General features: G+C 34.6%; 2 protein-coding genes across 4 annotated transcripts; both read right to left on the bottom strand.

Annotated features, from left to right (window-relative positions):
- Positions 1 to 1138: 1138 nt before the first annotated feature.
- LOC148546298 (uncharacterized) lies at positions 1139 to 2167 on the bottom strand. The gene has a single exon (XM_088499178.1). It carries the CDS (start codon positions 2165 to 2167, stop codon positions 1139 to 1141), a length of 1029 nt encoding a protein of 342 aa, XP_088355304.1.
- Positions 2168 to 5342: 3175 nt separating this feature from the next.
- LOC107618380 (transcription termination factor MTEF18, mitochondrial) lies at positions 5343 to 9803 on the bottom strand. 3 transcript variants are annotated; one of them, XM_088500212.1, is made up of 3 exons: positions 9215 to 9803; positions 5846 to 8174; positions 5343 to 5750 (listed from the first exon to the last, which is right to left on the bottom strand). In XM_088500212.1, the coding sequence occupies exon 2, from the start codon at positions 8049 to 8051 to the stop codon at positions 6336 to 6338; it is 1716 nt and encodes a 571-aa protein (XP_088356338.1). In that variant the 5' UTR covers positions 8052 to 8174; positions 9215 to 9803; the 3' UTR covers positions 5343 to 5750; positions 5846 to 6335. The 3 variants fall into 3 exon arrangements, with proteins under 3 accessions (XP_088356338.1, XP_088356340.1, XP_088356339.1); XM_088500214.1 differs by having other exon boundaries at positions 5846 to 8192; positions 9215 to 9775; XM_088500213.1 differs by having other exon boundaries at positions 5846 to 8177; positions 9215 to 9749.
- Between the last annotated feature and the right edge of the window lie 1415 nt (positions 9804 to 11218).

Raw genomic sequence — 11218 nt, 5'->3', positions numbered from 1 at the left:
AGTTCTCTCTCTAGTGCTCCTTCTTGGACCCTCATCATGCTGATTGAGTGCCAGCTGTCCTTCTGTTGTAACAATATTTTCTTCTGAAGTTGTAAGCTTTTTATTTATGTGCTCTTCCTCATTCCTACGCCTAACATTACTCTCCTCATCAAGAGCAACCTTGTCCTCAAGGTTGAATGCAGGAAAGAGCTTGAGGAATTGATCAACATCCTCCCAACTCGTTTCTGTGACAGCCCCTTGTCCCCACTGAATTTGCCACTGTAAAATTTCCTTGTCACCGCGCAAAATGGAGCGTTGGGATAAAATCCGATAAGGCTCCAGGATTGGTCCGAGTTCCGTTGTAGTTAACGGCAGTGGTAGATACTGTGATTCTTGGTCACCACGAAACTTCTTGAGTGTTGATATGTGAAAAACATTATGGATACGGGCTTCTGGCGGCAATTCCAACTGATAGGCTACCTCACTGATTTTTCTCCCAATTTTAAAAGGGCCAAAATAACGCAATCCCAGCTTCTGATGCTTCCGCAGTGCCACCGAGTGTTGGCGATATGGATGCAATTTGACTAGCACTAAATCACCTTCTTGAAATTCTAAGTGGCGTCGATGTCTATCCGCAAAATGCTTCATGAATTGTTGCGATCTGCCAAGATTGAGTTTAAGCTGATCAAGCAATTTATCTCTAGCTACTAGTAGTTCCTGCAAGGATGGCTCATCCTCATGAGAGAGTTCATATCTAACAAGGGAAGGGGGGTCTCGACCATAGAGTGCTTTGAATGGAGTCATTTTGATGCTGCTATGCCAAGAGGAATTATACCAGAATTCATCCCAGGGAAGTAACTCTAGCCACTTCTTAGGATTGTCAAAACAGAAACACCTCAAATACATCTCTAGGGTTCGATTACATACTTCACTCTGGCCATCCGTCTGCGGATGGTAAGCCGAACTCATGGCTAAGCGAGTGCCTTGTAACTTGAAGAGATGTTGCCAGAATTTGCTAACAAAGACTCTGTCCCTGTCGGATACAATTGATTTTGGAAATCCATGCAACTTCACCACATTAAGAATAAAGGATTCAGCCACTGATTTACTAGTAAAATCCGATTTTAGTGGGCTAAAATGAGCATATTTAGTTAAGCGATCAACGACAACCATGATCACAGAAAAACCACATGAATTGACGATTTGTGCAGCGGTGGTTGGCGGAAAATCGTTCGTCGCACCAATAACAAAGACCCTTCTCCCGTTTACTCTGAATCTCAGCAGGGGTCAACCTCCGAACCGGGTTTTTGAGAGGTGGAGTGTGAGAGCGTTGTGATGGTGTCGGAAGTAATGCAGGAAGAGTGTTGCGGTTGGGCGGTCGTGGAGATGGAGAAGAATTGGGAGTTGTGAATTGTGGTTTGTGAGCAGCAGGGCCATATGTGGTTTTTGGTGAAGAAGTCAATTTCTCTTCATAGAGTCTAGCTAAGGACACCGCCCTCATCAAAGATGGGGGACATTGAGCTTTAACCTCCCGCCGTACCTCAGGTTTCAGTCCACTAACAAAACAGTCTCGGAGCGCCTCAGGAGGATCAATGTGAGTACGATTTGCCAAAGCAACAAATTCTGAATAATACTCGCTTACCGTGCCACCTTGCTGCAGCTTGAATAACAATTCTCGTGGTGACTCGAACAGTGACGGGCCAAATTCGAGCTCAATCGCCCGCTTCACTTGGTTCCATGAGCGAAACTGAGCAAAACGTTGGGACATTTGAAACCAAGGGATGGCAGCACCAGTCATGTGAATCGCAGCAATTCCGATTTGTTCTTCTTCGGGAACTTGAAAAAAATCAAAATATTGGTCCATTGAAAAAATCCACCCCAAAGCGTCAGTGCCATCGAATTTCGGCAAATCGAAATTCACTCGACGAGAATGCAGAGATGAACGATGCTGTAGAAGAACGCCTGAGTTCGAACCATGGGAGAGCTCAGGTATCTCAGATCGATGCCTGTGCTGGGTCTGAAGAAGTTGCGTAAGAGAATCCTGGATGGCGTCGATTTTGAGATTAGTGGCTTCGGAAGCACGAGCGCGTTCAGATCTGTTCTCCTCCGTGATGGATTCGAACATCTGGAATAGCTTTTTAATGTCGGCCTCCATGCCTTTCATCCGCGTGTTATCAGCTACGGCCATGGTGATGAAAGCACCAATTGATAGGGTGGAGCTCAGAAATAATAATAAGAAGAAGGAATGAGTTATGTATTTATATGTAATTGAAGGAATTTACAAGTGATTGGTATGTGAAGATCATATGTAAGTGTTGTAAGAAGAAATAGGAAAAATAAAGGGGATAGTGCAGCAGAATAATGCAGAAGGGTATAGTAATTCTTCAATTTCTCCAAGCATAATGGTACCTGAAGAATTAAAGAAAATAGTTGAGAAAGGGAATAGAAAAGAAAAGAATAAGGAGACAGGGAAGAAGAGAAGAGAGCAACACAAGGGAAGGCAAATGTACCAGCAATCACTACTCCACATAACCACCCAGCCTCTTGCTTTTAGTTCTCTCTCTAGTGCTCCTTCTTGGACCCTCATCATGCTGATTGAGTGCCAGCTGTCCTTCTGTTGTAACAATATTTCCTTCTGAAGTTGTAAGCTTTTTATTTATGTGCTCTTCCTCATTCCTACGCCTAACACCCTTGTGTCCTGCTCGGCTAGAATGTAGCTTCGTGGTGCACTATGGAAAAGCCATGTTGAAAGCTTAACAGAGCCGACATCATGTTGGGCTATTTAAGCAAAATTTTGTCTAATTATCTAATATATGTAAATGGCTTGTTATAAAGTATTTGCGTTCTTATCGTAATACAATGTGTTTGGTTTTGTAAATTAAAATTAATAATTCATTTTAAATCATAGCAATTGTTGGTAGAATATCAATTTTTTCCAACTTTTTAATGACATTCTTTAAATCATAGCAATCGTTGGTAGAATATCTATAGAGTTTGTGATATTCACAATCTTTTGTCTAACTTCTTGCTTTTTTGTGCTTAATTGGATGAGAAGGTAAAAACTTCTCGGTATAACATATCTCTTTGCCTTTTTGTCCAAGTGTGTTTGTTGGGTTTAGGTATGTTTTTGGTAATTATGGAAGAAAGCTTTTTTAGGTAATGATAGAATGAATTGGAATGGGGTAACAGTGAAATGAAATGAGTGTAGTTGAATACTTGTGTTAACTTTTTTATTGTACATTATGAATGCAATATTTAAATGAGTAAAGTTAAAATATTTTAAGATATTTAAAACTTAAATTAAATGAATAAATGAATGAAATATTGAATTATTAAGTATTATGAAACACATTGAAAATTAATTTTCCCTTATCACATTAATAAATCATTAAAATGACTACGTAACATAGAAGTAGTTTATATTAATTTGGTTTCGAAAATGGTATAAATTAAATTTTAAAGAAATAAAAATTTGAATAAAACAAAAATAATTTGAGACCAAGCACATTCTTAAATGATATGGAAGTTATGTTTAAAGTAAAAATGAGATTCAAAATTTGAAACCCTTTTTATTAGAAAAAATCAGTTAATTTTGAATTAAAAATTTGAAATTTAGAAGAATAACTTTGATAAAAAAGTCAGCAAAATATTTAAAATTAAATATTTTACATGTTAATTTTATTTACAAAGAAAACATAATAAAAAATCGAAGATAATTTAGTGGCTGCTAATGTTTTCACATTGATTTTCTTTTGCGTTGCTAATTTAATAATTTTTTGGTAATATTTTACGTATTGAAATATTTTTAACGAATAATATACTTAAGAAGTATAATGTATTTAAGATTTATGTTTGGTAAATTAAAAAATATATATGCTTATATTTTTAAAATTTATAGGTGTTTTTGAAAGTACTTAAAAAAATTTTTAAAAATTAATTTATATTTATCAAAATTAAAAAATCTAATATAATTTTGTCTATTAAATAATATCAAAATTTAATTTTTATATTAATATTTATTATAATATTTTTAAAATTTAAAAATCATTTCACCAAATATATTTATTATTATTTGTATTTATTAAAAATTATTTTTAATTTAATTTATTAAATATAAATATTATAACTTTTAAATATGATTAAAATAAAGTTAATCTTTCACCACAAAAAAGCGAAATGAAGTTAATCTAGTTTGCATAGTAAGTAGTAGCATTAGCATTTTCAATAATCATGTAAGTAGTAGTAGCATTGGACTTAAAAAAAATTCTAATGGCCCAATATCTTTAAGGTTGCCATTTGCTTTACATCAATCAGCTACAAACTGATTACCTACTTTTAAAGCTATCCTTTCTTGACATTTTCCCTCTTTAAATATGGTTAATTTAGTCATTTCCCATTCAATAAAGAATAATTTTTTACTGAATAACTTTTCGTACACATGAACTTCATGTTCCATTTTCTGTCAGAGTACATGTGATAATTTTCCTAAATTATAAGGTCCCCAAACAAAGATAAAAAGAAACAAAATAATCAAAGCAAAATCTCAACACAAAAAAATTAGGAAAAAAAAATCTCAGTACATACCAAAAGAGGCAGAGTAGAGAGGCCAATAAGAGGGGGTAGCAGAGCAGAAAAGAGTTGCAGCGCAGAAAAAATGAGAGGAAGAGGCGGAGTAGATGGGTCGATTGGACAGGGGAGAGACGCCAATCATCCAGCAGCAACTCCAATTTCATTTAATTTAGTTTAATATATTATAAAAAGAAATATGATGAATGAAACTGGTAGAATATGTTGAATGTAACTTACTCAATTCATTCAATTCAAAGCAACAGTAATGCACATAACACATGTATTGACAATATGTAGAGATCACATTCAAGTAAAATCAAGAGTCAAATGTTCTGGTTTTAAGATTTTAGTAACGACAAGGATAATAGTTTGAGTTTCTTATAATTAAATTATCACAATATTCCAAGAATTTACAAGAGTATGTGTTTGAATATTTAGATCTATATTGACTGAAATCGTATGAGTCAAAAGTCAAAACTAAATGTCTTTGAAATGGTTGAACGGAAATCAATAAAAAAATTTTAACAAAAAACAACAAAACCAAAAGATACTATTTATAAAGGAGGGGGGACATGAAATAATTAGGAGAGCACACTAGCTAAACAAGTTGTATTTACCAAATTTAGTAATAAGTTTATTTTATTTTATTTGATAAAAACATGTAACTTTATTTCTCACGTAAAGTGAAAATTTCTCAAGTGGTAACTAAAGTAAAAGCTAGAATTCCCACTTATCTCAATTACTACAATGAAGTGTGTATGAAATTTATCAATTACTTTACCACTTACAAGGAATTTTTCATTTTAGAAAATCTCGAACCTTGATTGATGAATTACTAACTTTATTATCATTTTACAAGAGAAGAAAAAACATCTACTATCTACTTTGTGTTGGTAGGCATTTTAGCAATCAAGTGATTTAGGCGGATACATGGCTCAACGCCGGTGAACCCAAAAATCGTGAGTTTGTTGAACGGAAAGATTACTCAAATGCTTCATTCAAGTTCAAAAAAGTTGCCACCATCTGCTCCTACGCCACCACAGCCCTTCCAACTCTTCTAGGAGTTCCCGTAGACCATTGGAACTTATTACAAGAAATTGTTAGCAACTACCAACAATAAGTCAAATGACTTCGTTTCTTAAATTTTGAAACTATTTCACCCAATTTTTGGGGTAAACAATCAGCAATCCCTGGAACAATACCTGCCCAAAAATATATCAAGTAACAAATAAGATAAACAATAAATCTTTTTCAATTTGCTTGTGAGAAAGATAGTCATGCCAACATTATCAATTACCTTCAACCCAATACACTTGCTGGTCTTGCTTCAATTCTTCAGACAGTACGTTCTCTCACCCTCACCATTTCCATTCCCTTGCTGCTTCATTCTCAAGAAACATATTCAGTTAGAAAATTTAACCACTGAAGACTGGCCCACAGTGTAGCTGGGTTCAGAGGAAAGCTTATATACAAGCCACATGATGAAGATGGCTTCAACAACAAAACCAATCTAGCCAACATTCTTCCATCTACAAGTTGTGTCGGAAATATCTGCAATCAGTAATCATCTATGGTGGTGTCTATCAACACACCAAATATCCAATTAGCTATTCATGAGTATACTGATCATGTCAACTTAGAGTCAAGTATTTGGAATCAGATGACAACTTGCAGTTCAAGCATCCTTAACAGTTTTGTAAAAGCAGGAGAACACAATTATCAGAACCCGAAACATATTTCCAGATTAAACAATGATCATGATTTCAAAAAGGGATCATATCATGTTATTATCTCTCAGAATAAATTTCAGACTTCAAATCTTGCCAAACTTGAAAGCCAGATGGATGCTGATTTACATACAACCGTAAGAATAATTCCTCTGAGCATGCAACTATAGTGCTCAAAGCAAGCCTGGGGTGAACAACTCTATGGTCTCTAAGCCAATTATACATTGATAACCTAAGCTTAACTCTACAAAGTGTATAGGAGAGAAAAGATGGGAAATTGACTAAACTTGATATAGGATATCCTTCATTCACAAGATACTCAATTTTCGTGTTGATCATATCTGTGGTCTGATTAAGAATCTGAGGTGAAGCCTTAATCATTTCGCGAACATCCTTAACATCCAAGCCAGCATTAACAATAAAATCAAATCTCTCCTGAAGCTCATCTCCCTTACCTCTGAACAGCTTAAAAGCCTGTTTTATTCCCCCCGAGTTCTCTTCGTATCCAAGGCTCAACAAGAACTTTGTTTTCAAGAACTCTGTTTTCAGAGCCCTTGTTTCCTTATCCTCAGGATAAGGCTGAATTTTCTTCCCCACAGCCCAATTCTGCATCCCTTCTGGATTATCCTGCACTAACTTACAGAGCCTTTTCTTGCCAACATTCAAGCTACTGAGCAAACTACTACTTTTCTTAATAGTGAATGAACCCATCAGCAAGGAATGAGACTGGAAAATCTTCCCAATCTCTGCAGCATGCATATCGATATCAGACAGGAACGTAAAACACTTGTGCAAATTCGACAGAAACATCAACACCCCAATTTGCGGAAACTCGACAAAAATTATAGCTATCTGGTCCAAGGACAACCCTAATTTCACCAAGAACCCAATGAGGGACAATGCCCAAACTCCAGAATCCTCAAAAACAACAAAAGGGTGCTGGCCAATCATCTCACCCAACAATTTCTCGTCACTGTAAACCTTCTCAAGCAAGCACAAGAGCTCATGCATAACCCCAAAATTACAGCTACTCTCATCCAACAACTGCTCCTCAATCCAAGTACTACCCTTTTCTTCACCAACAAGATGGTTTAACTTCTTCAAAACCTTCACAAGATAAAGGTTAACATCCCCAACCAAAACCCTAGGGTTCAAAGAAATCACCTTTACCAAAGTTGAAGAAGCAACACCAAGCTCTTCATAATTCTGAAACTTGGACACCAGAACCCCACTTTCATATCGAAAAACTTGAGGTGAATCCTTGAAGATCTTCCCCATTTTGTTCCTGGGAACACCATAGTTACACAGAGTATGGTAATTCTCCATCAACACAGTGTCATCGTTGATGAACATCATGTCCCTTGGAAGAAGGTGCAAGTATTCAAAAGGCTTCAAACCTGTACTCTCAAAGAATGGTTCAAACTCGTTAATTGGATGGTAACGGAGGTAACGCGAGATCGATTTCTTGACGTCGCTGGCAGCAGTGTCGTTCTTCTGAAGAACCTTCCTCAGAATATCGTCGAGGAAAAAGGGCGAGTTTTTGCACATGTTGTCTGCGTCAAGGAACTGCAAGCTCCTTGTGGAATGAAGGTACTCGAGCAATGCGGCTTGTGCTTCCCTTCTGACCTTCGAGGGGAACTTGAAATCACAGTTTTTTTGTGCGGATTGGGGTGCAGATTTGGCGCTGTGGAATCTAGGGTTTTGTGAAGGTTTAAGGCAAGTATGGGAAATTTTGGAGATGAAGTGTGTTAATTGGAATTTCCGGAAATGGGACATAATGGGTATCGATGGTTTTTGAAATGGAGGGGTTTTGAGTGTTAATGGTTGTAGCTTGACGTGTTATGAGTTACGACAAGGTTCTGAAAACCGAACTGGTTTAGCTACTAGTTCCCTAGTACACTGCTACAACCAAAATAACTGTTTTATAATAAAATAATAAATAAAATATAAATAAAGACACTAAAACATAATTATAATATAATATAAACTTTAAAATGTCATCCAAATTAAAAGTACTACATCAATCACAATGTTATAATCTCATCCAAACACAAACTCAACAATTAAAAATCACAACAATTATACAAATTAACAATCACAAGATCAAAACAACACCACAACAACAATAATTTATCAAATTAACAAATTACCAAGTTCAAGAACATGAACTCAGATCAGAATAATTATTCAAATTAATAATTGGGCAAAAACACAACAATCTAGCAATCACATGGTCGAAGAACAGCACCCCAACAACAATTTATCAAATTACCAAATTAACAAGATCAAGAACATGAACTAAGATCCGAATAATTGTTCAAATCAACAAGGCAAAAATACAGCAACCTAACAAACACATGGTCAAAGAACAGCACCTCAACAACAATTTATCGTATTACCAAATTAACAATATCAATAACATTAACTCAGATCAGCATCACATCAACAATTAAAACCAAGGCTGCGAGAACCAAGCAGGTCATTGAACCGGTCAAGTGACTAGTTCAATAGTTTAATGGTCCAACCAGAGTGAAACCATAGTTGAACCCATTTAATTAAATATACAATACTCATCACATCCGCAACAAAAATTTAGAATAAAATAATTTCAGCAATAACTTTTAATAATCAAGTAATCAGCAACAATGAAAAAAAAACATACACAAAAACTCAAACTATTAGCAACAAAGAATTCACAATCACAAAAAATTCAACAAAGATTTCTAATCAAGTATTTAACAACAAAAAATCAGAATTAAAAAAACAAAAAACTCAGCATCCAAAGCTAGAAAATCCAAAAACAGTAAAACTAAGCAAAGAATTCAAACTCAGCGTCCAAACTAAACTCAGAATCACATCAGCAACCACACAACTCAGAATCTAGTACACAAACTCAACTCAGAATCTTAAAAATTGAAACTGAAGAAGCAGTGGCTTACCGGAGACACGGCCAGGGAGGAACGGCTGTGACAGAGTGAGCTTGGACAGAGAGTGAGCTCGGAAGAGGATCAGTTCGCGATGGCGAGGCTCCAGGCAGAGATTCATGGAGAGAGAGGACGCGCTTGAAGAAGATCGAGCAACCGTTTGCGACCGACGAAAACAGGGCCCACGAGCAACGGTTTGCGACGGCGAGGAGAAGATCCACGGCGGCAAAAGAGTCCACCGCGGCAGAGAGGGACTTTCACACTTCGCAGTGAGCGAGAGAGATGGCTCGAAGACAGAGACGACGAGTTCAGGGCGGCCGACGACGACGAGGACAGAGCGGCCACGCGAGGAGAAAGGATCCAGGAGAAGAGGGACGAGCAGACCTACGAAAGGCGAAGATAGCAACCGCTGGTCGTCACCTCCGACGCCGATAGTGGTGGGGGCTGATGAAACGTGTTTTGGGTGATGGTGGCTGGGTGGCTGCTGCTCAGGGTTTAGGGTTGGGTTTGGTTTGTGAACGAAAGAAGGGGAGGGGTGCTTCTGTTGGGCGTTTTTCTTTTTCTTCTTTTGTTTTTTAAAAAAATTAGAGGAGCCAAACAGGGTGCCTAAAATGGGGCCGGTTCCGACGATTTAACCGGTAGTTTTTTTAAGGCGATTCTCTGCCTCAACTAAAATTTTAAAGGGTAAAGTATTGTTTTTGTCCCAACGTTTGGGGTAAGTCTTAAAGTTGTTCTTAACGTTTCAATTGTCCTATTTAAGTCCTTAATGTTTCAAAATTGACTCAATGTTATCCTACCGTTAGCATCCATTAACAGAATTGACGACGGGACAAAATTGAGACGATTTTGAAATATTTGGGACTTAAATAGGACGAAAACATTAGGGACAAAAACGATACATAAAAATAAATTTTAATTTAATTTTATCTTTCAATAATATTAATTTTTTACTTTACATAGTATTCAATTCATCAATTGTTTTTTAATTACATCTAAATAAATTACACTTAATCACATTACTTTTTTTTAAATAAATTTATTTTTTTATAATTTTAAAGAATTTTGATATATTAGAGACAAAAGGTATAATTTATATTTTATTGTATATATATTATTTTTTCTTTTCTGTAAGTTTATATACTAGTCATTTTACAAATATTTCATGATAACTAAAAATCTTTAAGAGTAAAATTATAAAAAAATTAATTTATTTAAAATGAAAGTAATATGATTAAGTGTAATTTACTTATATGTGATTAAAAAATAATTGAATACTATGTATAGTAAAAAATTGATATTATTGAAGGGTAAAATTAAAATTTATTTCTATATATCATTTTTGTCTCCAATGTTTTCGTCCTATTTAAGTCCCTAATGTTTCAAAATTGTTTCAATTTTGTCCCGCCGTCAATTCTATTAACGGATCCCTAACGGCAGGACAATATTGAGTCACTTTTAAAACATTAGAAACTTAAATAGAACGATTGAAACGTTAGGAACAACTTTAAAACTTAAAAAATAATACTTTACTCAATTTTAAAAATTGAACCGATCATCAAGTTTTTTTAGTTACATCTTTATACGGTAGTTTAACTAAAATAATTGTTTTATAATAAAATATAAATAAATACATAAAAATATAATTATAATCTAATATAAATTTTAAAATATTATTTAAATTAAAATTATTATATTCATATCTAAAATATTACTAATCGGTAACAGATTTAAAAAATTTTAATAATAGAAAAAAATAATATATAAAATAATAAAAATTTAACATAAATATATTTAAATATTAAAAATTTAAAATATATTAGTCAATTTTTAAATAATTTAATTAACACATCAAAAAGTATATTAATTTAAAAATATTTTTTTTGTCAAATATCTTTTATGTCCATCAATTTACATTTTATTGATTATTTTTTATATAATACAAAAAATCATAGCTCAATAATTAAAGAATCTATAAAAAAATATATAAGATTCAAAAAAGAAACACAAAAATAATTACGA

Source organism: Arachis ipaensis, chromosome B9, assembly GCF_059453495.1.
Source record: "Arachis ipaensis isolate K30076 ecotype BB chromosome B9, ASM5945349v1, whole genome shotgun sequence".
In the NCBI taxonomy this organism is placed as follows: Eukaryota; Viridiplantae; Streptophyta; class Magnoliopsida; order Fabales; family Fabaceae; genus Arachis; species Arachis ipaensis.
Note: the sequence above shows the minus strand (reverse complement) of the source record. Positions and strands in the feature narration are given on the sequence as shown.